The following is a 26,402-nucleotide window of genomic DNA, read 5'->3' as shown; positions in this document are numbered from 1 at the left end:
GACCCACATGTTCTAGTCTCTCTCATCAGTTGTTATATTTTATATTTAAGGTGTCATTTCTCCTATTCAAGATTTTTATGCTGAGTTATGATGATTTGAATGGGAAACCTCACCATAGGCTCATGTTTGAACACTTGGTCTCCAACTGGTGGTTCTGTTTGGGAAGTTTTAGGATGTGGGGCCTTGCTGGAGGAAGGCACACCAGGGCGGGGGGTGGGTGGGTGGAGATCTTTGCAAGTTTATTGCCTAGTGCCACTTCCAGCCCACTTTCTGTGCTTCCTGCTCTGGCCACAGTGTCTTCCTGCCATTACAGATCCTCCCTCAGCAGCTGTAAACAGAGATAGACTCTTCCATTAATGGCTCTTGGTTGTGGTGCTTTCCTACAGCAATAGAAAAGTAACTTGACTAAGATGTGCATCTTTTAATGTGTTTATTCAGTTTGATTTCACCCGTTTCTTCAATCTTGCTAAATTTGGGAGATTTTGAAATATTAATTCTTCATTATTTCCTTGCCCATTTACTGTCTGTTCCTAAAGCTTTGATCACCAGTGTTGTATGGTTGTAAGTGGCGCCAAGGCTCCCAGAAGTCTGTTCCTCTACTTCTCTCCCATGTTTGGTGTGTTGTAAGGATCAGGCAGTCTCTGTTTCCCACCTTCACATCCAGCCCCTGCCTTCTCTGGCTCTCATTCTGGTGCTGACGGTGAGGACTGCTGAACCCATCTAGTGGCCTTTTTTATTTGGCTGTTGCACTTTTTTTTTAAAGTTCTACGTTTTCTATTTGTTTCAAGTATGTCTATAACTGACTAGTGAAATATTTTGTAATGGCTGTATGTATGTATGTATTCATTCATTCATTCATTCATGTATGCAAGAAACAAGCTCTCTAAATGCTGCTTGCTCAGGCTGGCTCTAGAGTCTCCATCTTCCTGTGTTGAGACTTCAGAAGTGTGGTACCATGTCTAACTATATATAATGGGTGCTTGTAAAATTTTGACATCTCTGCCATCTTTGTGTTGGTATCTGCTGATTGCTTTCTCTCACTGAACATGAGATCGTTCTGTCTCTTGCTACAAGAAATGTGTCTGTCTGTCTGTCGGTCGGTCTCCCTAACAATCAATCATTATCTATTTGTAGTACAGGGAATTAAACCCAAGGCCTAACATATGCTAGGCAAATGCCCTAATACTAAGCTATAACCTAACTCCCTTTGTATTTATTTTGAAAGAGGGTATCAATATGTTGCTAAGGAAGTCCTTTAAATTCTGATACCCAGCACAATGAATAGGTCAATTCCAGGCTTGTACCAACAGGTTCAGCTAAGAAGTGACTTTTTAGTTAACTTAAATATTCAAAAATATTATATTACAAAACTATGGATTTCCCTTAAACCTACTTTAACTGGCTTACCTTGACTATGATCCAGACAGTTATAGGGGCCTTACTTCACTTTCAATGACACCAGATGGGGAAGGACATTCTTGCCCCCCCCCCCATTTTGAGAGGCTCATTCCAGTTATTTAGGAGGCCTTGCCTGATACCAGCACAGCAGGAAGGGAGAGAAGAATCTCACTACTGCTCTGAACGACAGGTTTCACCTGTGGGCTCTACTACAGGACCATGACGGAAACCCTGGACACCACCCCAGAAGGGAAATGGCACTACCACATAGGGAGGAGGTTCACACTCCCTTCTCACAGTTGCACAGTGTTTAGGTGGAGAAGGGGCAGGCAGCATTGTATCTGCCTGGCTACAACCAACATTCCATCTCTGCAAAAAGTTTTTCTGAGAGTACCTGACAGGCAGGTTTAGGCTATTAAGGGGTGATATCTAGGTTCCCTCCTCAACTGTCTGTTGGGAGAAAGGGTAGGATCCTGGTATGTTCTGTGGCTATCTGGGGTTCAGGAACTATTCACCAAGAGCTGGCTGAGTTGTAGGATTCCCCTCCTTTCCCAATTATTCAGCAAGAGAAAGCAGGCTTTCATTGGGACCATCTGTTTCTTTATCTGCTAGTGTTTCTGAGTGGCCAGTTTCTTTTGCCCAAATCCTAAGATAAATGAATTACAAAGAAAACTCCAAGAATGAGCTGCCCATGGTTCCTCTGAAGACATGGTCGGGACAGTTGGATCCAAGGCTCCGTTCAGAGTTCCCTTAGTTCAGTGTTCTGCACACTGTACAAGGCTCCTAAGTCTATGTTTTGTCTTTAATATTCTTGTTAACTTAAAATAGTTCAGCTTTTCCCAAAACTGTAAAACCAATCTAATATTTTAGAATTTTCCAAATCTGTAAAACATAACACACACATTCAATTTAGTTCTAATTTAACTTGCTATTCAATGCAAGATACTCTAAGTTCTTTTCAGAAAGAAAACAGCGTTGAAAGTTTAGTTCTGTATGTGTTACGTGTGTGAAATTTAGGCTAACATATAAATGGCATGTATGAATGTTTATATGTATAGGTTTTTGTCTTTTTTTTCAAGTGCTGGTGATCAAATCTAGTCTTCATGTACAGAAGGCAGGAGCTCCACCACCACAGAACATCTGCAGTCAAATGGAGTATACCGTCAATACCCCCTGAACTAACACCCGGAAAGCCGGTGTCATACTTGCCAGAATCACGTTTTGATATTAGGGCAATGAAACTGTCCTCCTAAAAGTTATGTTAACTTACAAACATAGACAGAGCATATATTCAAGCTACCCATAGTTTGGGGGGACTAGCATTTCATTTACTGTTAGCATACTGAACTTTCTTTTCTAAAATTTATCAATTCAGTCCTTGGCAAAATTATAGGTTGATTCTTTTCCATGAATGTGCGTTTCATACATTATTTGATATTGGGAACACCTCTATTGTATTTTCCTGTGCTAGGCACAATTCTTGCTGATGGACATAATTTTGAAGGCAGTAAGTTATAAAAATCTAACTATGAAAGTCTGAAGCTAAAGGTGATATCCCGTCTCCTTTTAGCAATGCTGAAATTCATCTGCAGTAACCAGGAGGGAGGACTGTGCCACTAGCAGGAGCAGAGACAGCTAAATGTCATCGCCTCAAGCACTGCACATGCTGCTCCCTCCAGCCCTGCAGCCCAGGGACCAGGAAGGCCTGCCACATCGTATCCACTGAAGGGGTTCAAAGGGATTGAACCAAGAGGATTCGAGGTGCCCAGGCCACACGGCTGGGGAGTGGACAAAACAAAGCGCCGACCACTGTGCGCCCCCATTACTGTGTTAACAGGCACCTGACGTCAGCAAGAAACAGGCAAGGGCCACAGGTGTCTCCGCCCTCTGGCTGGCCAACACCAGAGCCTCACAAACTTCTTTCCAGGTGGGTTTGTAAAGTCACTGTTCCGAGCCTCTAGCTTTCTTCCTCACGCCCATGTGCTGAGGAGAACTGCACTTTTAATTTTTATTTCCTTTCTCTAGTAATAAAATACATGGTGTGTGCCAAGTTTCAAATGTGTACTATGGTTAGAAAACAAGCCCCTCACTTAGATGCATGCATGTATTTTAGAAAGTTGAGGTGTTCAGGTATTCTTTTGCAATGCCTGCCTTGGCTGGCTCACTTAGCAGTAGGCCATTTATGTGAGAAGAATAGATTTATCTATATTTTTGTTTGTGTACTGGGGATACAGTTAGAGCATTGTACTACTGCTTTAACAGAATAATTAATTGGTCCCCAATCCATCTATGATCCATAAAAAGTGTTGCACATCACCGACAGCAGATTCGAAACACTGCATTTAAACATGTGCCTCCACTGTTAGGGGAGCCAGAAGATTTTTGGGTTTTCAGTTACAGGAAATATATTAGATTTTTTCCCTCTATTTCTGCTAATGCTACTTGTTTAAAACTTTAGTCATAGACAATTTAATCCTTTCCCATCTACATTTTCTCAAATCCCGATTCACTTATATTGTAGCATGCAATAAAATTAGCATGTATCCATCCACACACCTAAACATTAGGTGGAGAGCTATGAAATTTCTTCAAAAACTGTAACAGAAAGTCTTAAACTCTGAGTTAGAAAATGATTTCTTTCTACCACAGTAAAGGCACACTCCACAAAGGGAGAAAAAATAAAATAGATAAGTTGAATTAAAAGCTCCTTGACTTTGAAAAGCAATGAAAAGTCACACTTAAGAAAAATTACAATTACACATAAGAAAAATCAATAAATTATGTCAGAATATTAAAGAAGCCTGAAAACTCAGTAGTAAAAAAACTGAAACCAGTGAAGAAAAATGTCAAGTAGTTACCACTTTAACGGGAAAATAGAATGGTTATTTATTATAATTATAGAAAAAGGATTCAGTTGTCTAACCCCTTAAAGAAATTGTAGACCTTACTCTTCCTAAATGCTCTCACACTGAATAGTTAAGACTGATAAGGATATACAAAGAACTCAAGAAATTGGTCATCACAATAACAAATTATCCAATAAAAAAAATGGAGTACAGACCTAAACAGAGAACTCTCAACAGAGGAATGTAAAATGGCTAAAAGACACTTAAGGAAATGTTCAACATCCTTAGTCATCAGAGAAATGCAAATCAAAACAACTCTGAGATTCCATCTTGCACCTGTAAGAATGGACAAGAACAAAAACACTGATGACAACTTATGCTGGAGAGGTTGTGGGGTAAAGGGAATGCTTCTGTATTGTTGGTATGAATGCAAGCTGGTACAGCACCTTTGGATGTCAGTGTGGTGATTTCTCAGAAAATTAGGAAACAACCTTCCTCAAGACCCAGTAATACCACTTTTGGGTATATATCCAAAGGATGCTCAATCGTGCCACAAGGACATGTGCTCAACTATATTCATAGCAGCATTGTTTGTCATAGCCAGAACCTGGAAACAACCTATATGCCCCTCAACCGAAGAATGGATAAGGAAAATGTGGTACATTTACACAATGGAGTACTACACAGCAGAAAAAATAACGACATCTTGAATTTTGCAGGAAAATGAATGAAGCTAGAAAACATCATTTTGAGTGAGGTAACCCAGACACAGAGAGACAATTATCACATGTACTCACTCATAGGTGGTTTTTAAACATAAAGCAAAAAAAAAAAAAAAAAAGCCAGCCTACAAACCACAATCCCAAATAACCTAGACAACAATGAGGACGCTAAGAAAGACCTACATATATATAATCTACATGGGAAGTAGAAAAAGACAAGACCTCCTGAGTAAATTGGGAGCATGGGGACCTTGGAAAAGGGTTGAAGGGGAGGGGAGAAGCAGGAAGGGGAACAGAGAAAAATGTAGAGCTCAATAAAAATCAATAAAAATAAAATTAATGTCACAGGAAACATAAATAAGTACAAGGGAAATACATAAATCTCTTTGAGATATACAAAATGTGGAATAAAATATTATGAAATAAAAAAAAAGACTGATAGGGATGAAAACTTTTTACATCAAGCTTATATAATCAGAATAACACTGCTGTGTGATCAGTTCTCTCAGGCTTAGCTGATATCCAGAGCAAGACAGCGGGAGGAAGACAGCGAGAAGGGTATTTTCAGGTAGAGAAAATGGTATACTTTACTCTATAAAATAGACTTCTCCATTTTCGGTATAGGCCATCTCCCAGTTTTCAGGTAGAGGACCTAAATTATCCTCTGCAGAAAGAGGTAGGTACTGAGGGAACTTCTGAGAAGGGTCCGTGATGGGAGCAGCAAGGATGCTACTATTCACAGGCGGGAGCGTTGCTTCTTGGAGAGTGTGTTCGTCCTGGTCTCCAGAATCGGCTGCTCCAGAAGGCACAAGGGAAAGAGAGAAAAAAAACAAGCAAAAAGGTGTTCAACAACACGCTGCAAGCCTGGGGAATAGGTGACAAATACAGCTACATTCTTCCCCCATACTCATTTCTGTTCCTAGATTTTATCAACAAATATTAATTATGCATAATAATGGCTTTCATTATGTCATTTTCACACAGGTATACAATAGGTTTGGATCATATTAACCCACTACCTTCTCATATTCCCCTTTCTCACTGATTCCTTTGCTATTCACACCTAGCCCTCCTCCTACTTTATATCCCAAACTTTTAGTGACCCTTGAGTTTTTCATCAACATGTTTACAAAAACTTGTATGTTTTGCCCATAGCAATACCAATGAAAATGCCTCCATGTCCTCTAATCAACCATTAGCGAGTGTAAAGCATTGCGGAGTACATGGCCTCATGAACTGCTTCCTCTCATCTTACAGACATCTTGAGAAGGTCATCACAGCTACTATGGATTCAACAGTGCAACAGTGACGTCATGCCTAGAAGTTAGGGTTCCACCCCACTCACCACCTTTTTTTGGCTCTTATAAATTCATGCATCCCTTCATCTCCAAGGCTCCCTAAACCTTGGTGAGGGCATCACAGATGTCTCATTTATAGCTAGAGATTTAATAATTATTTAATTTCTGTTCTGTATACCCTTGATGAATACAGTTGCAAAACTTCTCAATAAAATACTTGCAGACTAAGTTCAAGAACCCATCAAAAAATTTTTTCATCATGATCAAGTTGGCTTCTTTCCAGAGATGGTTCAGGGACAGTTCAATCAGTAACTGTAATATGTCACATAGATAAGACTCAAAGACAAAAATCACTTGATCATTTCAAGAGAAGAAAAAGATGCCCGAATTGAGCATCTATAGTCTTAAAAGAATTTACTTTTCCCAGTTCTGGCTATCAACTCTGGCTTCTATTTCACTTGGGTAAACAGAAAGGATCAAAATGATGAGGACGGCCAGGGATATAGCTGAGTAGTAGAGCATATACTTGGCACATGCCAGGCCTGGGCCTCAATCTCTAGAAGAAAAGGAACCACCCACCAAAACAAACAAGCAAATCAACAAAAAACACAGCAAAAGTTATTTTGAAAAGAAACGAGAGAACAATTACCTTGAAGATAGCAAAGAAGAAACCAATTTATCAATTTAAACTCTAAGGCTTCTGTACCAAAATCTCAAACTGATCTGAGATCTCATCCCATCAAATTTATTAGGTTTCATGATTCAGAAGAGGGGAAAAATATCAAACTGAACCTATAGACTCAGTGGCATTTTTGTAGATTTTTGTATAAATTATTAGAAAACTTTTGATAGATGGTGTGGGAAGTCCTTCTGTCTATGTGTTGCTTTTATTGGTTAATGAAGAAGCTGCCTTGACCTGTGATAGGGCAGAGTAGAACTAGGCAGGTGTGGGTTAATGGGAGCTAGACTGAATGCTGGGAAAAAGAAGGCGGAGTTGCCAGAAGCCATGGAGCCTCCAGACGAAAAAGACTCAAGTGGCCAGCAGAACCTTGTCAGTAAGCCACAGCCAAGTGGCGATACACAGATTAATAGAAATGGGTTAACCAAAGATATAAGAGCTAGACACCAATACACTTAAGTGATTGACCAAGCAGTGATTTAAATTATATAGTTTCTGTGTGGTTATTCATGGTTTGCACAGCCAGAATGAACAAGTGCCTCCTACCACAGATAGATGCTGGCAAAGATAAAATACTGTCAAATTAAGCTAAAAAGAATATAAAAGTTTAGAATATTAAGACAGCTATGGCAGTGAGTCAGAACTGAGACTCCTTTGGGAAGCTAAAGCGACTGTTCCTGTGAAAACCAAGACAGTTACCCCAGAACAGCATCATGTGGGCGGGCTGATCTGACTTGGATCTTAGAAGAAGGCTCTCAGTGAATATGTCTCCTTGCCTCCGTATTAACCAGAAACATCAAGGATGATGTCATCAAAACAGCCATAAACATCACTGTTGATATCCCTGCTGACTTTTCATAGAGGAAGATGATATTAAAATGTCAATCTCCATGGGGCTTCAAAACATACTAATCAAGATAGAGTCTTTTTCTGTCTCTCATAGTCACTTCCCTGTTGACATTTCTGAGCAAAAGCAGAGTAAGGGATAAAACGCTGGTTCCCAGGCTGTCTGATGAACAGCTAGTGAGCTCAACACACGAGGAGACTCTCCAAAGGCTGGATGGCACAATTCCAAGCCTACACGATGAGCAGTTCTACCACAGCCTAGCACCACTGACTCGGCCATCTGTAGGACGTCCTGGCCAACAACTCTCCCCTCTCATTTTGGTGCCATCATTAAGGCTCCTGTTTGGAGGCCATCCAGTGTCAGGGTGGTCCAGATAGAAAGAGATACAAACCCATATGTGGTTCCAAGTCACACTCTTGGGTTTAGGAATATTCTATCATTTTTGCTGTTTCCATTGGTTCAGGAATAGGTGCATGTTGCAAGACTAAGAAAGGTCACGTGTCTCAGTCACATTTCTATTGCTGTCATAGAACACCAAGACCAAAGGTAGTTTGGAGAGGAAATGGATTATTTCAGCTTACAGTTGTATTCTACCATGGAGAGAAGTTAAGGCCAGAAACTCAAGGCTGGAAGCTGGAGACAGGAACTGAAGCAGAGACCAAAGAAGAATGCTGCTTGGCCATGCAGTGGTGGTGCAACCTTTAATCCCAGCACCTGGGAGGCAGAGGCAGGCGGATCTCTGTGAGTTCGAGGTCAGCCTGGTCTACAAGAGCTAGTTCCAGGACAGGCTCCAAAGCGTCAAAGAAATCTTGCCTTGAAAAGTGCTGGTTATTTCTCATGGCTTATTCAGCCTCCTTTCTTCTACTACCCAGGATCACTTTCCCCGGGGTGGCCATGACCCCCAGAGAGTTGGGCCCTCCCACATCTATCATTAACAAAGGAAATGCACTACACACACCTACAAGCAAACCTTACAGAGGCCCTCTTCTTAAATGACCCCAAATGGTGCAAACGCCGGTGCAGTTGGAGAGCCTGGAGGACCCAAGGGCCCAGGATTAGGAGGCAGTGGCAGTATCTGCCAAAGACTCAGCAGTGGTTTTAGGAGCCACTGTCATGGTTGAGTTCATGGCCTTGTCCAGGCCGTGGGGCTCATGAAGGCAAAGCTAACGACAAGGAGTGGAGAGATCCCCGTCACCTGGGCTCCCAGATTAAGGACATGAAGATCAAGTCCCTAGAGATCTACCTGTTATCTCTGCCCATTAAGGAATCCGGGATTACTGATTTTGGTCCCTGGTTCATCCCTAAAGGATGAGGTTTTAAAGATCATGCCACTACAGAAGCAGACTTAGGCTGTTCACTGGACCAGGTTCAAGGCTTTTCTCACTATTGAGACCACAATGGTCATGGTGGTCTTGCTTTTAAGTGCTCCATGGAAGTAGCTACTGCCATCAGCAGGGTCATTATCTTGACCAAGTTTTCCATTGTCCCTGAGCGGAGAGGCTACTTGGCGGAATTCGATTGACAAGCTTCACACAGCTCTATGCAGTTACAGGCCACTGTGGCGCTGTGTTGGTGCGACTCATCCCTACCCCCAGAGGCACTGGCATGGTCTCTGCTCCTGTGCTCAAGAAGCTACTGATAATGGCTGGTATTGATGACTGCTAGGGACCACACTGCCACCCTGTGCAACTTTGCCAAGGTCATCTTTGATGCCATCTCTAAGACCTACAGCTACCTAACCCCCAGCTTCTGGAAAAAGACTGTTCACCAAGTCTTATCAGGAATTCACTGGTTATCTTGTGAAAACCCACACCAGAGTCTCTCTCGGTTCAAAGTACCCAGGCTCCAGCTGTGACCACCCCATGAGGTTCTTATACAAGAAAAATAAAGTGAAGTCTGTTTTAAAAAGTTTACTGTTGTAGAATATTAGTTGAAGATGTGTTACATTTGTTTATTCTGTGGAATATTTATTTAATGATGCAAAGATTGCTTCATTCTTTTATGTTGCATTTGTTTAACTCTGTGAAGCCGTGTTACTTTGCCTGTCTAAAATACCTGATTGATCTAACAAAGAACTGAACAGCCAACAGCAAGACAGGAGAAAGGATAGGCAGGGCAGGCAGGCTGAGAGGAAAAATAGGAGGGGAAAACAGGGAAGAGGAATGAAAGGAGGAGGAGGCCTCCAGGGGCCAGCTACCCAGCTACATAGCAAGTCATGGATTAAGAAGTAAAGAAAGGTATATAGGATAAAGAAAAAGCCCAGAGGCAAAAGATAAATGGGATAATATTAGATAAGAAAAGCTTGCTAGAAACAAACCAAGCTAAGACCGGGCATTCATAAGTAAGATTAAGCCTCATGTGATTATTTGGGAGCAGGGAGGGGGAGAAGAGATAAAGGACCAAAGAGTGAAGAGTAAAGAAAAACAACAGCAACAGTTTACAATGGATATCAAAGAGACAGATTCACAGATATCTACAAAAACAGAAAGGAGACCACACAAAAACAGAAGGATCATCTCAAAATTACTAACAGATAGCAATATGGAGTGAGAAAGATGCAGAATGACTCCACAGAAGTCAACGCCCACTTCTAACAATCCTCTGGACATTTCACTTCTCATGTGTCCAAGAAACCCCCAGACCCACCACTTACTACATGCCTGCTCCTTGTTGCAAAAAAAAAAAAACAGGATTGAAGTTTAAAAAAAAAAAAAGTTTTGATTTTTTTTTTTTTTTTGATACACTGTTTCTTTGTGTAGCTTGGTTGTCCTGGAACTCACTCTGTAGAGGAGGCTATCTTAAACTCACAAAGATCAGCCTGCCTCTGTCTCACCAGTGCTGGGATGGACTAAAGGCATGTGCTACTACTGCCCGGCTTAAAGGGACTTCTTTAAACATCACATTGAGGAAGACTCAGCTCATACAAGAACTATGTTTTCAGACTGTGGTGATATTTTGTTTGTGTTCTAATAAATAAAGCTTGCCTGAAGATCAGAGAGCATAGCTAAGCCACTAGCGGCCAGGCAGTGCTGGCACACACCTTTAATCCCAGCACTTGGGAGGCAGAGGCAGACAAGGATCTCTGAATTCAAGGCCACCCTGTGCTACAGGAGATTGAATCTGTCTAAGAGAGAAACAATGCTCACACAAAGGTGATCCCAAGCCTTTAACCCCAGAACTAGGGAGGTGGAGACAGAGGTAATATGGCTGGGTAAAGAGAGGAATATAAGGTGGGAGGAGACAGGGGCTCAGATGCAATTTGAGGAGCAGTCTGAGGCAGCAATCGGAGCAGTGGTCAGTTTGAGGATGCAGTCTGAGGACAGAGTCACCCCTTTGGTCTGAGCGTTGGTAGAGGTAAGAACTCTAGTGACTGGTCATTCTGCTCCTCTGTTTTCACCCCTGGTAGCTGACTCCGAGTTTTTATTATTAAGAACAATTAGAATTCGTGCTACATCAAACAGTTCTCTAAAGAATGGTTAAGGTAGCATGGGAATTGTTTAAAGTCTTAATTTGATGTGGGTGTTTACTCCCAACTGGGATTTGACCTCAGCTTCTCAATCTTGAGCAGCAAACGCTCTTACTCACTGATTCACTTCTCCAGTCCCCCAAATGGCTCTTTAACATTTTTGGTTGTCTAAATAGCATGTACTTTGGCCGACAGTATAATTCTCCCATCATTAAGTACATATAAGAAGAATCTGTCTTTAGTGGCTCCTCTTAGCTTTGTAATTCAGGGGTCATTTGTAGAAGACTGTCCCACTACCTAGTGTTCAACTGTCAGTCCTTTGGTTAGTATCTGCTCATTGCTGAGTGTTTGCTGTCATCTCATAAAGAAGGCACAAGCTATGCCCTCGGGGTACATGTGGCCATTATTCCTCTGTGGTCCTGCTATTGACAATGAATGTTACACAGGATGATTATGGGGTATAACTTCTTCAAATGATCCAAGCAAGGGACTGCAGCAATATCAGGTTATTTTTAAACATCCTGGCGAGTATCATTTTTAATGGACACATAGTACTTCTACATTGGATATGAATGTCACAGCTTTAACAAAGCCAGTCTAAAACAGAGCTAAGACCCCATTTTGCCACGGCTGTTCAAGGAACTGTTAGCTCGGAGCAGCTGGTGGATTGCAACTTAAAGAGGTATACAGTGCAAAATGCTTTGAACAACTCCTTTTACACATATATCACAGTGCTTTTAATTATTGGAGAGTACCAGATGGAGTTAGTACATGGCAGAGCATTAGTGTTGTGAACTAGCAATTCATTCAACATATTCCTTGCATGCTGATGTTACCCTATTGCACAGGCACATCAAGATACCCCACCCTTCTTTGTTTTCCCTCTCTTTTTCCCTTCTACTTTCTTTCACCACCCCACCTCACCCCCATCCCCAGATGCAGTGCCTGGAACCGGGCCCAAAACTTACACTCTGGGCACGTGCTGTACCGCTGAGTTATCCTTCCAGCACATGCCACCCCTTTGTAGTATAAGCTACCTGCCTTCTTGGTATTAAGGTGGGAACTTAAAGAGCGCAACTGGTGATCATTTGGCTTCCTGCTTTATGTATAAACTAATGATGAGACGTTTTACCAACGATGATCTGGGAACATATGCTATACTTAGATGCTAGAATTTCAACTGGGGATGATAAAGAAATCAGATTTTCTGAGACCTGGCTTCTACTAATAGAAATGTATAGTATTTAAAAACAGGAAACCCACCAATAACTGAAGCTACTATCATGAATTTGGTCTTACTTTCTACCAAGAAGCCTCCTTAACATGTAGAAGACAGGTAAAGGAACATGAGCAAGCCCCTAGGCTCCTGGGAACAAATCCTAGAGATCACTCCTGGAGCCAACCCCAGGGATCTATTCTTAGGGAATACTACGTGGTCTACTAAAGACCTACTAAAGGCCTACTATTGGGGTCTATTCCTGGGGTCAACTCCTGAGGCTTATTCTCGGGAACTTATCTTTGGGAATCACTTCTGGGACCCACTCCAGATGACAACTCCAGGGATCTACTCATGGGGAATACTCTTGTGGTCTATCAAAGACCACCCCAGGGGTCTACTTGAGGAGACTACTCCTAAGGTCTTCTCCTTGTGTCTACTCTGGGCATCCACGCCTCGGGACCACTCCTGGGATCTGCTCCCTGTGTTGGCAGAGCTGCTTCCCTGAGTCTGGTCTGCTAGGTATTCTTTGGGGACCTCCTCTTTGCTGTGAGTTAGATCATGATTTGCTATTCTTATCCACTGATCTACCAAGATATTAAAGTATTAGGTGTTTTTAAAAAGAAATGGTAACACTTGTGCATGATCTGTTTTCATTTTGGAGAAGACTACAATAAACACACAAAATATTCCCAAGGAATGAAATCAGTGGATTTTAATAAAAGCAGGCATAAGAATGGCAAATATCTTCTAGATACTGCAACTAAAGGTCAGTCACTGTTTATTCCACTCTAAATGAAAAAAATGGAAATTTTCATATAGTCAAATTCTTAGAGAAAGTTAGAAGTATTTTAATACAGCCATTTTACACACAAATGATGCTACGCATATTGTCTGTAAAGGAAAACCACCATAAGCCAAGCCTTAATACCTAAGTACTCCTTTTCTACCCAGTATTTCTTGCAAAAAACACTGAGCTATACTATTGTTGATAATAAAATTATCAAAACTTTTATAGCCATCTCTTAGGATTCTGGACTTAATATCTGAGAAAGCCTCTGGGAAGTACAAAAGGCCGTATATGGTGTTTAAATATAATAACCTTTCCTTGAATATCCTATCAGAGTTTGACTGCAGAGGGAGGGAGGCATAAGTCTGACCAGTCTTTCCACTCACTGTGGCTGGGTCTAACTAGATAATGACAATACGGAGAGAAAAGGATCTAATATGCTGAAAATGGATAAACCATCCATAGCTACAATTCTGAGGCAGTAAAGGAGAATAGAAATACAGGCAAAATGGAAGAAACAGGATGAACTTGTAAATCACATAACAATCAGCAACTCCATATATGCTATAAACTGTGTATGTGTGTTATGGTGCAAATTTGAACTGTATAGCCATATACATATATAGTTATTACATTTTAAGCTACAGCACGCATATCAAACCCCATATTGTGAAAAATATGCTCACTAACTGAGAATATGCACCCAAGCCTCTGGGTCTTCTATTGCCCAGAGGCTTCATCCTTCACCACCCCTTCATAATATGTATCTTCTCAGGAACCCATGCTCTGTCATGCAGCATGCACATGCATTATAGAACCCTACAATATTTATTTTTCCATCGTTCCCCCTGGAGGCTATACAGGGAAAGTTGTACAAGTTAACTGAAGACCTGATCTGGTTCCATTATATCTTTACTTAGGTGAGAAGAGGATGCTCTGGAAGCTCACCAGCATAGCCTCAATGCCAGTAACCTCATAAAACAAATTTTTATGTTTCAATTTATACTAAGCAACCATGATCATGTCTCACAATCCGCCCCCCCCAAATAAAAATAATCAAGCAATGAAGTAAAGAAGTTTTTAAACATGTTGTAGTATTTTGAAGAGAAAGAAACCAGTTTGAAATTGCAGATATTTATTCCTAATGCATTAAAGATGGTTTGGGTGAAGTTCAAAGATTCTCAGGAACAAGCATGGTACATAGACCAAGGAAATGACCACCTGTCACCCGGCACCCCATGGTCAGAGTCTGAATCTTGACAACCCCAAACACTGGCTAGAATCTTTGTGTAAAGGCTCCAGTCAGCACTTTGGCACATCCGTTCAGAGGGAACAGTTTCTTCTTACCTGTAAAGCTACTGTTCATTTCAGGAACATCATCCTCCTCCTCATTCTCCGTGTGGACTATTCCAGCATTTTGCATATCATTGTAGGACTTTGTTCGCTTCGGGGTCGACTGCTTGGAGCCAGACTGCAGGCTGTGCAAGGCATCCGTCGTGATCACTTTCCCACTGACTGGCTGGCTCGGAGGTTTGGGTGTCCCATAATAGTTTCCTAGGTGATGGAGAGACACATTTGCATGTTTCAAAACGAATACTTTTTTTTTTCAGCCCCCAAGAATTCACATCCAAATCTCTTAGAGCATTAAAACATGAAGCTGGAAAAGCCAGAGCATGCTGACTTTCATTTCTAGAATAGGTTATCAAAGACATCGTTTCTAGCTAGCTAGTTATGGGGTTGCAGAAGGGAAAGGAAAGCCACATGGTTTCGATGCAAAGAAGCTGGGACAAAAACAAAAGTGGCTGTGCTGAATGGAGGCGCTTCATTGTCATGACATTTGAATTTCAATTGGTCATCTTAGATAGGCAAGCACATATGGCTGATCAAGATCAAGAGTGAGTCTCACAGAAGACAAAATGCATTACTGCCAAGATCCTCCCAGGCCTCAAAGGTCGAGGTCTCCGTCTCTCTTCAAGAGGGAACCAGGGCACTTTGTAAAAGGAGGGCAGTGAGCACCACGTGGCACCTCTTAAACTGAATGGCAGGGCTGACTACAGGGGTTATGCCAGGCAGGAACAAATCCTTGCCAAGTTCCAACAGAAAACTGTTTCATTGGTGCCCCTGGGGAAACACTCTTCAAGTGATGGTCTTCCCTTGCTTCTAACCATCAATTCCTGGTGTTTGGTATGGGCCCCACAATCCTCTGCTATGTGAAAGAATGACACATGAAGTGGATACTTTTTTTTCCCTTTTGAGACAGGGTTTCTCTGTGTAACAGTCCTGGCTATCCTGAAACTCGCTTTGTAGATAAGCTTGGTCTCAAACTCAGAGAGATCCTCTTGCCTCTACCTCCTGAGTGCTGGGATCAAAGGCGTGCACTACTACTGCCCAACAAAATGGATATTTTAATTTTTAAAAATGTGTATTTGATTTTAATTTGTATGTTTGTTCATATGGAGTATACTTTTATACATGGGTGGACGTACCATGTACAACTCACATCTTAGGTGTCATTCCTTACACACCATCTACCTTCATTTCTTAGGCAGGGTCTCTCCTGGCTTGAAGTTTGCTGATTCAGCTAGACTAGCTGACCAGTGAAGCCCTATCCACCTGTCTCCTCCTCCCCAGCACCGAGATTATAAACACACACTATTACAGCCTATTCTGTTATGTGGGTCCTGAGGCTAAACTCAGGTCTTTATACTTACATGACAAACACATAACTACCTATGTGCCCAGCCCCAGATATGTCTATTTTAAATTTCATTTAATGACGAAATTCTAACTAGTAAATTCAATTAACTTTCAAAATGAGAAACAATGCTTTTAAAGGTTTGTTTTTAACTTTAATCTTTGTAAGAGAGAGTTAATCAAGTGCTCTCTTTGATAGCACTTATACTAACATTGGAATAATACAGAGAAGATATGAAGGGCCCCTGTGTAAGCATGACATAAAGCCGAAATTTACGTAAGCAATATGAAGGTGGCTTAATGATAAGGCCAGCTGACGTGGCAATGTGGATGGGAGGTTTCCCGAAGCCCTGCCTCTACATAGAGAGCCACAGTCAATCAATGGCTGCTGAAGGAGGGAGAACTGGTTTCCTTCAGCCCCAAGAGGGAGGGGGAGGAGTGCGGAGGGAGAGAGAAGGGGAGGAGGGGGAGGGAAATGGGAGGCTGGGAGGCGGTGGAAAATTTTCTTTTCAATTAAAAAAAAAAAAAAAAAAAGCCGGGTGATGGTGGCGCACGCCTTTAATCCCAGCACTTGGGAGGCAGAGGCAGACGGATCTCTGTGAGTTCAAGACCAGCCTGGCTCCAAAGCCACAGAGACCAGGACAGGCTCCAAAGCCACAGAGAAACCCTGCCTCGAAAAACCAAAAAAAAAAAAAAAAAAAAAAAAAAAAAAGAAACAACTAGCTGGCGTCCCCACATTCCCGTACCCTGGCAATGCTGATAAGCAGCTTATGCCCAAAGTCATCATGTCTGTTTCAGTCAGGGTTTCTACTGTTCGGCTGAAATACTCAACCAACAGCAGCTTGCGGGAAGGAGGGGTTTATTTCATCTTACACTAGCAGGAAACAGTTCCTCACTGAGGGAAGTCAGGGAGGAACTGAAGGCAGGAATCTAGAGGCAGGAATTGAGCAGAGGCCATGGAGGAATGCTGCTTACTGGCTTGCTCAGCATCCTTTCCTCAAAACTCAGGACTATCTGCTCAGAAGTGGCACACACCCCACCCCATGGTCTGGGCTCACCTGTGTCAATCATTATTCAAGAAAAAATGTACTACGGACTTGTCTATAGGAAATCTAATCTAAAGGGAACATTTTCTCAATTAGGCTCCTTTTCTCAAGTAACTCTAGGCATCAGGGCGACAAAAGCCAAGCAACCGAGCCACCAGAACAAGCCCCGACACACTCAGTGAATCAAGGCTTTGTGCAGATAAAGTCTGCCCTTACTCTCTTCTATTGGTCTCGCCACATAAGCACTTTGGAGCCAAACCCAGATCACTACCTTAAGGTGTTTGTGATGGCATGGATGAAGGAAAACCTACAATTTCCCAAAGTCCTCACAGACTCTGTAAGCTGGCCTTTAAATCAACTCCTTTTGGATGTATCTGTCTGGACCCTGGACTTTTGGTCAACAAGAGTGTAGCACTATAGACTATCTTTCCCCATGTAACTACAGGCAGCAGGCGGGTCACATACTGAGTCCCACGGCTACTCCTGTTGCCTGTATCTAGCATCTTGGAGTTTGAGATCCAAACTGTGCCTTCTAAAAAAACTCCATCTTTTCAAGAACTTCCAGTGTGATCTAAGTAGGCCAAGTCCAGCCGAGGCAGAAGCACAGACCTTGCAGAGAACATGCAGCATGTACAGGAGACTCCATGTGAAGGACAGAAATAACTGAGGTACTACAAATGATCAGACAATTAATTACGGTTATTGCTTGGCAGGTTGCATCGTTCCTATGAGCCCTGAACCTGGCTGTCCCATAGTCTCCATGTTACCCAACAGACACTTCCTGAGGTGCCCGGGCTCCGGCCCAAGTGGGAATGTATTTCTCTTCCTCTCTGCTATTTTCAGAACAGGTTCTACAATAAAATCCAACAGGGGTGGTGGGGAGAGAGGGAAGGGAAGGCAGGGAAAGAGGAAGGCAAGGCTGGCCTTAACTAACCGGCACAATCTATGTGCCATGACCAAAGCCGAAGAAAATAGTTTTTAACTCACACTTACGAATTAATAAGGGCTGCAAATCAATGTTTAAGAGTTTTATGAAACATTTAAAGAAGACTGTACTATGCCTGGATTTTCAGCAGGAATGAATCAAATCTGTGCAGCTTCTCAACTCACACAAAGTTATAATTTCATTTCTATCCTTGGAGAGAATCTTTATTCTAAACACTAAGCTACATACTAGCAGTAAGACATAAAGAAACAAATCCCTTTACACAGCAAATATCAGTGTTGTAAAACTCCAGCAGCAAACAGCAGCCTAGGAACATTAATTACAGATGCTGGTCCCATAGGTCAGGGTAGGCCTGATACGCATGATTCCAGTTGATTCTGCTGCACCTCGAGGGTCTCCATGTTCAGACAGAGAAAACCATCCACCATCCCGCCTTTTGTAGGAGAGGAGCATTGAGGGCTCCTGTAGGGTGCCACTGTTAGTTCAGCACGAGAAAATCCTTTTCTGTTCCAAAGCTAAGCATTTGAAAATAACCAAAAGCCCAGGGCAATAGTGGCATTCCATGAGTGACATGCCCAATGAGGGCAGTGTCAACCGCAAGTGGACGAAGATTCCCTTCTTCTTTTGGAGGTAGTGTTATAAAACCTCCACTCTCCTCTACAAGCAGAGAGAGACATGCATATGCTCTGTGAACACAGACATCCAGCTCATCGGGTTTTGCCCTGACCTCACAGCCCTGTGGCCTCTGGCCCTGCCCACTCTCCAGGCTGGTCTACAGCTGCCTTCTGCATGCTCTCTCACTCTGACTCCACAGGACTCCATTCAGTTGCCCCTCAAACTGGGCCCCCTCAACAGCTCATGGCTCTTGTACCCACCCTTCCCTTTGTCCCTCATTCTTACTACTACCTGTCCTCAGGACATTATCTGTGATCCCACAGGCTGGATCAAAGCCACACTCTGATCAGCCCCACTGTGTTACCGGGGGACACACACCGTGGCTCCCTTTCTAACGTCTTCCGCCGCATGTATGGAGTGGTTTGACTTCACATCAGTTCTCACTTCTGGATTATAAATTCTCTGTGGCAGTAGCCACTACTGTTTCTGTGCATGTCTGTGTTCCCTGAGGGCTGCCACAGTCTATGAGGTACACAGTGTCACTCAGCAATACTTTGCAGAAGGTATAAAGGAACAAGCAGTGACAGCACACATAAACCCCAGCCGAGGATCATCCTAGACACGGGTACTGTGGATCCAGTTTAAATGACAGGACTCTTGGCATGTCTTTCCACTCTCTTAGTGACTCCTGAATAGCACGTCCCTACGCTACTCTGCCATGATGACATTCAAAAACCTCCTATCACTTTCTACTATCCCTTTTCCCACATGCCCCACCCTGTAAACATATATTTATATATAAAAAGGATAATAAACCAACACCCTGTAATTAGATGTTCCTCTATACCCATGACTTTGAGTATGAGACCAAAGAGGAGACAAGCTAGTATTTATAGCTATCTTGCAGCAAAAGGAACCAGTAGTCTCATTTTTCAGTTAAAGGAGATGAAAGTCACACAGTTTGTAAATGATGAAGGGCATTAAAACATAGATTTGTTTGTGTCTAACATCCTCACACCCCTCAACTCCAGAAATCTCTTAGGATCTCTGAGCAAGAAATTAAATAAAATTTCCCGAGCTCTAGCCTCACCATCTTCAAATTCAAGGAAAAGCCAAAGACAGCACAGGTTTCATTTGGTTACTTTCATTATCAACAGAGAACATTCCACAGTACAGTTTGCCAGCAGAGCTTATCACAACAGACGACTCCCAGGGCCCGCCAAAGAACAGGACTCCAGACGGTTTCATTTTCCTCAATGACAAACATGAACTCTCTTCACCCCACTTTATATCTCTGTCCCCCATAAGTATACTGCTGGCAGCTGCTTTTCTGCAGATCTTCTAGGAAGCAAAACAATCCCATTATTGAACACTGACATCCCCTTTCTAATTAGCATGCAGAAATATGCAACACAAAACTCCAGTCTCAAATGTCACCCTGGCACTGCACTTCTAGGCTGAAGGAAAACCTTTGCGATGCTCCAAGTGTATAATCAGTCTCTTCTACCCAGAGGCATTTGTAAAGCAAGCATGTTCAGAACCAGTCCCACTGAATAGTCCATCCCTTGTAAACGCTCTCCCAGGGAAGTCCCAAGGGTGGGCACTAAGGCAGCAACCAGGATTGTAGAGTAAAAATATCAGCAGGAGGGAAAAAAAAAGCAAGAACCAAGAAAGATAGTTCAGTTGCTGTATTTCAAGTATGCTATCAAAAAAAAATTAGCTCAGTGCATAATTAGAAAGTTAGACCAAGGGGTTTATTTTTGTTTTCTCTGATTTGCTTTGATACCTCATCTGTCCAGGAAAAGGACAAGAAACCAGTTTGAGCTGGTTCAAGATGTGAAGCAGATCAGTGACACACCCCACTAACAACTTCTGTGCCTTGCAGGAGAGTCTGTTAGGAGTACATGCAACTGTCAAGAGTTACAGCTGGTGAGGGGACAGTTCCATGATAGAGTGCTTGCCTACTCCTTAAACCTGGTCCAATTACAGCATTTCCTTACTTCTTTTTGGAGACAGGGTTCACTATGTAATCTAAAAACCATGCTCCCCTTGCCCCCTTTTCTCTGCAGTCAGCTAGTGTTTATTATCTTAGCAAATGTTAGCAACATAGACCCAAATACAGAAGCCAAGAGGCTAGGAGAATTACTGTCACTTATCTCTTCTTTCCTCTACATCACCAAATTTATCTCTTTGGTTACACTAATACTCTAGATTCAACCAACTGTCATTCCCACCATCACCCATGCAGTTCTAGCTAACCACAGCACCAACTGCCAGATAAAATGCAGAGTAGGGTGTTCTGTGATGTATGTATGTACACATGCATATAATCGTGAGTTCTGGAGCATGTGTGCCATGAACACGCATGTTTGTGGGAGGTGTTATGATGGTCCTTGCCTTCCATCTTATCTTGAAACAGGGTCTCTATTGGACTCATCCTTGTACACTCCAGGCTAGCTGGTCCATGAGCTTCAATGGGTCTCTCATTTTTGTCTCCCATCTCAGTGGGAGGGTGTTGGGGTTATAGACACATGCCCTCTAGTGCCCAGGTTTTATGTGGATTTGTGCTACTGTGTTAAGCTTTCCAAGGATTCTGTGGATCTAAATTCAGCTCAATATGGGTTTGCTGAGGTTCTTCTGTGGGACTTTACTTCTCCTTGAGTAATTTTTTATTCAAAAATGGTACTGAAATAAATACAGTGGTCAGCTACTGTGGTGAATTTAAATTTTCAACTTTTAAAAAATTATAGTTATTCTTGGTTGGGTAGTGGCGGCACACACTTTTAATCCCAACACTCAGGAGGCAGAGGCAGTGGATCTCTTTGAGTTCAAAGCCAGTCTCGTCTACAAGAGCTAGTTCCAGGATAGGCTCCAAAGCTACAAAGAAACCCTGTCTTAAAGAACCAAAAAAAAAAAAAAGTTATTCTTTTTAATATTTAGTGTGTGTGTGTGTGTGTGTAAGGGAGGAAGAGGGGGCAGTATATATCCAAAAGGATCAGAGGCATAAGATCTCCCAGGAACTGGAATTACAGGCCATTATGAGCTACACTGGAAGCTGTGAACTTAACTTGGGTCCTCTATAGGAATAGTAATTGCCCTTACCTCGGAGCCACCACTCTAGGCCCATGTATGAATTCACAGTAGCTTCAACAGCGTGCACTAAACCTGTGGAAATCCAAGCCAGAATAAATCCCAGCATGACACATCATTCCCACTGTGGGCCTACTGACATGCATTAGCTGAGAGAGGGAGAGCCTAATGGACCATTCTTTAGTGGAAGACCACATACCCAAGGCTATCTGGGCAGCACAAACTGGTCTTGAAGGATTTGGGAGCAGGAGGTAGACACACAAGAGTGTGTGGTAGAGAGGGTGGGTTTAATCTGGGAAGAGTTGGGGGAGGGGAGTGAGAATGATTGAAATACATTGTAAGAAACTCTGAAAGAAGTGTTAAATAAGAAAAAAACTCACAAAACCTCAACTGTTCAGTCAGAGAGATGGTTCAGTGTTGATGGCGTAGCGAGCTGCTTCCCACCTCCCGGCCCCACTTGGGCGCCACTCTGTAGAAATAGGAGCGGCGGGCCGCTTCCTGCCACCCGGCTAGCTTTACCCGAAATAATTACATGGAAACTGTATTCATTTAAACACTGCTTGGCCCATTAGTTTCAGCCTCTTATTGGCTAATTCTCACATCTTGCTTTAACCCATATTTAGTAATCTGTGTAGCACCACGAGATGGTGGCTTACCAGGAAGGATCTTAACCTGCATCTATCTTGGAGAGGAGAGCTATAGCGTCTGTCTCATTGCCTTCTTCCCAGCATTCTGTTCTGTCTACTTTGCCTACTTAATTTTCTGTCCTATCAAAGGGCCAAGGCAGTTTCTTTATTAACCAATGAAAGTAACACATAGACAGATGACCCTCCTCCATCAGTTCAGCATGAAAAGCTCTTGCTGTTCTTGCAGAGGACTGGAGTTCAGACCCTAGCACACTTCTGAGAGGTGTCTTGCACCATCTTATATTCCTCTCTAGGGCTGGGAACAGAGGTGTACACCACCCGATTTTTATGGCAACTACGGTGGCTACTGGGATTAAAGGTGTGTGTTACCATAATCTGGTTTGTAATAATCTGACCAGTGGGACTGTCTTACTCTCAGATGTTCAGGCAGTCTTTATTTATTAAAATACATTTGAAATGCCACTACAGGGCACATATGCAGACATTTAATTTATAAAGTAAAAAACAAATCTAGACAATAACTGCATTTGTTCAGTCTGAAGATTCAGCAGGTTAGTGGGTACCACATGCATAGCTGAGGTTAGTGGCTACCATAGGCATAGTTGAAAATAGGCCGAGTGGGGTATCCTGAATAAAACTCTCAATGGACAGCACTAAGTTGGGGAAGTTGAGCCTGGCTGCTTCACTCCCTGCCCACAAGCCATCATTCTAACCTGCTCTGCACTGAACAGCCAATCTGCTTTCAGGTCATGCCTTGGGTGCTGATGACTGGGCTTTTGCTACCTCCGAGCAGCTCTCCTGACCTTCCACAAGCTCCCCTCTTACGGCTGCTTGAGACAGCACCTGTATCGACTTCTATAGCATTCTGCAGAATGCCCTCTCAGAATGCATTTTACTTTGGTTTTGAGTTTTTGGTTTTTCGAGACAGGGCTTCTCTATGTAGCCACCCTGTCAGTCCTAGAACTAGTTCTGTAGACCAGGCTGGCCTTGAACTCACAGAGATCTCCCCTCATTTTACTCCACCCTGCTCAGTTAGAACCTGAGAGGTTCTGATCCATAATCAGATGGCTCTCTTTCTTTGTTTTGGGCCTGTGGCAGGGCAAGACATTAGGAGAGGGGAAAGGAACATGCCATGGAGGAGTAATCTGTTCATGCCATGTGGCCAAGAACCAAAGAGAAAGAAGAAGCCACATTCTCAATATCCCCCTCACCAGCATGTTCCATATGAAGTTCCCAAAGCCTTTTAACTAGACTGACTCCATCTTTTAACCAGTTCCACCACTTCCCACAGCACCATAGGCTAGGAAATAAAATGTTATAATTCTGCTGGCCTGCCCTGTCACCTGGGTACCCTGTTCCTTTAAGAGACAAGCTCCACTCACCCCCAATCTCTCCTTCCTGCCAGGCAAGCTGATCTCTCACCTCCTGTTTCTTTCTCTGTCCATCCTTCTTCTGAAGAGGCAGCCTCTGCCTCTCCCTTCCCCCTTCCTCTTTTTCTCTGTCCTCCCTTTTCTCCCTGCCCACCCCCACAATAACCTCTTACCCTTAAAAACCCTTCCCAATACCCATTAAATAAACTCTATACCCAAATTCTCTCTGAATGGCATATCTGTCTGTACCCCACACCAGCAGGGGAACCTGCCAGGGTCACACTGCCATAAATCGTAACATTGATGGGCCTTTATTGCATAGCTCTTGAGGACACTTATCTGAACAAAAGCAATCAAATACAATTATTTTGAATGCCATATTTGAAACTACTCTGTATAGTTTGGTTTGTTTTTAAGGAGAAGAGCTGTTTCAGCTCATAGTTTCAGCCTGCTCAGCTCACAGCATCTTAGACCTGGAAGTAAAAAGAGTGAAAATAAGAGCACTCTGTTGTAATACCAGGCTCTTCCCTGTTCCAATAAGGCCAAAAGAAATTCAGATGGCAAAAAAGGTGGGAGGAACCTGGGAAGTAAATACATATACTGGACTGGCAGATGCCCTGGCTTACAAGGAGGAGATGGGAAGACACTGTATAGCAATTTCCCTAAGTTGTGCATGCATGTCAGAGCTAATACTGACTGGGAGTGTACCTGTGCCTGGCACTCAGCTAAGCCCTTTGCAACTGCTCCCTCATTCAGGTCAGCTCACACGGAAGCACTGTAATCTCCAAGAGGAAAATGGAAACTGAGCAGAAAATGACTTGCCAGAGGGGACACAGCTCTATGGCACAGGGCTGAGATTCAGGCACAGGTGGCCTTATACTGCTCCTGAGTGTCTCTCACCAGACACAGCCACTGTTGAGGGATGGTCCAGGGGCAGCGGGTGAGAACAAAGCCGCTGTGGATCTAGCAGCATTACTCTTAGGGCAGTAGCTGGCATTTAATAAAAATTTCATTTGCTCTCAGCTTGCAAAAGTCAAACTCTGGTTGGTTACAAAAAGTGAAGAGCCTTCTCGTATGGGTATAAAGTTAAACTAGCAAAAGGCCAAAGGCTGGAGAGCAAGCAGAGAAAAATGCATAAAGAAGTAGAAAGGGTTGAATTGGTATATTAGAAAACTTCAATTCTTGGACTGTTTCCATTACCTGTTTGATCGTTTTTTCTTGGCTTCCCAGGGTATCATTTACGTATTTACTCATTTCTTCAAACTTTTTGTTATACTTCTCATCCATTTCTATGAGGGCGTTTTTTACATGTTGTTTAAGGGACTCTATTGCTTTCAAAAAGTCAGTTTTTTCCTCTTCTCCTGTGTTAGGGTGTTCAAGTCCAATGGCAATGGGTTCTTGATCCTATTGCACGTAATGGCTTTGTGGGAGCCCAGGTAGTTTGGATGCTCACCTTAATAGACCTGGATGGAGGTGGGTGGTCCTTGGACCTCCCACAGGGCAGAGAAACCTGCTTGCTCTTTGGGCTGAGGAGGAAGGAAGACTTGATTGGGGGAGGGGGAGGGAATGGGAGGTGGTGGCGGGGAAGAGGCAGAAATCTTTAATAATTAAATAAATTAATTAATAAAAAAAATGTTCCAGAAAAATCTCAATAAAACAAAGAGAAAAAAAAAAAAGAAAACTTCAATTCTGAAACAACCAACCAGCATTCATAGAAACACACTTGAAGACAATTAGATATTTTCTGAAAGGTATTTGCTTCCCTTCTGCTGGGCCGGGAAGTCAGTGCAGCACGCACAAGCTGCCTGTTACATCCAGGATATCCTTGGGGTTGAGAAAGACTATTGGATCTGAGCTGGGTGTGGCTCCTGATCAGACCTGGCACCGTAATCTGGTTATAGGGTAGCTCCACTTTAACTCTTTTCATATATGTGCATGTATATATTTTAGAAAGCTTCTATAGTGTAGATTTCCAAATGAATTTTTTAGAAGATCATTACTGTTATTTATCTGTCCCCAAGTTTCTCCTCTACCCAACCCCGTGATAACCCCTCCTGCTCCATTATTACTCGTTAGCCCCTTATACTACTGAGTTCTAGTGCCCTTCCCTTGAAAGCTCTTTTCACAGTCCCTTACTTATTTCCTGAAATTTATGAATATTACAAGCAAAGCACACATATCTGAAAGTTGAAAGCTAACATCCACAAATGAGAAAATACGTTTCCTTCTGGGTCTGGATTACTGCACTCAGAATGATTGTTTCCAGCTCTATCTACTTAACTGTAAATTTTATAATTTCATTTTTCTTAATATTTCATTGTGTAAATATACCACATTTTCATTATTTATTCATTATTTCTCTCATCTTATTATAACTTTGGTAGGCCATATATTTTTCTCATCCATCTCTTTTAGATTTTTTAGTTGGGGGAAATATAAATTTTATAAGTATGTTGATGATTTTCTCTGAATTTCTTCAGTATATATTGTGATGTCTTCCTTCTTATTACCAATTTTATTCATTTGGATCCTGATACACTCTTTTGGTTAATATGGCTACCATAGTGCCAACCTTGTTAAATCTTTTCAAAGAACCAACTGTTGTTTTTAATCTTTTATTGTTTTATTTCTTTCTGTTTCTATCTCATTAATTTCAGCCCCAATTTTGATTATCTTTCTGACTTAGTTTGATTTTTTTATTACTGTGATAAGACATGATCAAAATCAACTAG

General features: G+C 42.4%; 1 protein-coding gene and 1 non-coding gene across 20 annotated transcripts in view; one reads left to right on the top strand and one right to left on the bottom strand.

The window, feature by feature from the left end:
• The window catches only part of Magi1 (membrane associated guanylate kinase, WW and PDZ domain containing 1), a 618,948-nt gene that overhangs the window by 106,041 nt on the left and 486,505 nt on the right, over window positions 1-26,402 (bottom strand). For all 19 annotated transcript variants that reach the window (XM_057790328.1, XM_057790346.1, XM_057790384.1 and 16 more), the window contains 2 exons: window positions 14,610-14,816; window positions 5,558-5,759 (listed from right to left, as the gene is read on the bottom strand). In XM_057790328.1, coding sequence (XP_057646311.1) covers window positions 5,558-5,759; window positions 14,610-14,816 — 409 coding nt within the window. The remainder of the gene's footprint in view (window positions 1-5,557; window positions 5,760-14,609; window positions 14,817-26,402) is intronic.
• LOC130889560 (U6 spliceosomal RNA) lies at window positions 16,140-16,246 on the top strand. Its single transcript, XR_009058604.1, has one exon. It is a non-coding gene; the product is annotated as a U6 spliceosomal RNA (small nuclear RNA).

This window comes from Chionomys nivalis, chromosome 1, assembly GCF_950005125.1.
Source record: "Chionomys nivalis chromosome 1, mChiNiv1.1, whole genome shotgun sequence".
Classification (NCBI taxonomy): domain Eukaryota; kingdom Metazoa; phylum Chordata; class Mammalia; order Rodentia; family Cricetidae; genus Chionomys; species Chionomys nivalis.
This window is presented reverse-complemented; position numbering and strand designations above follow the sequence as displayed.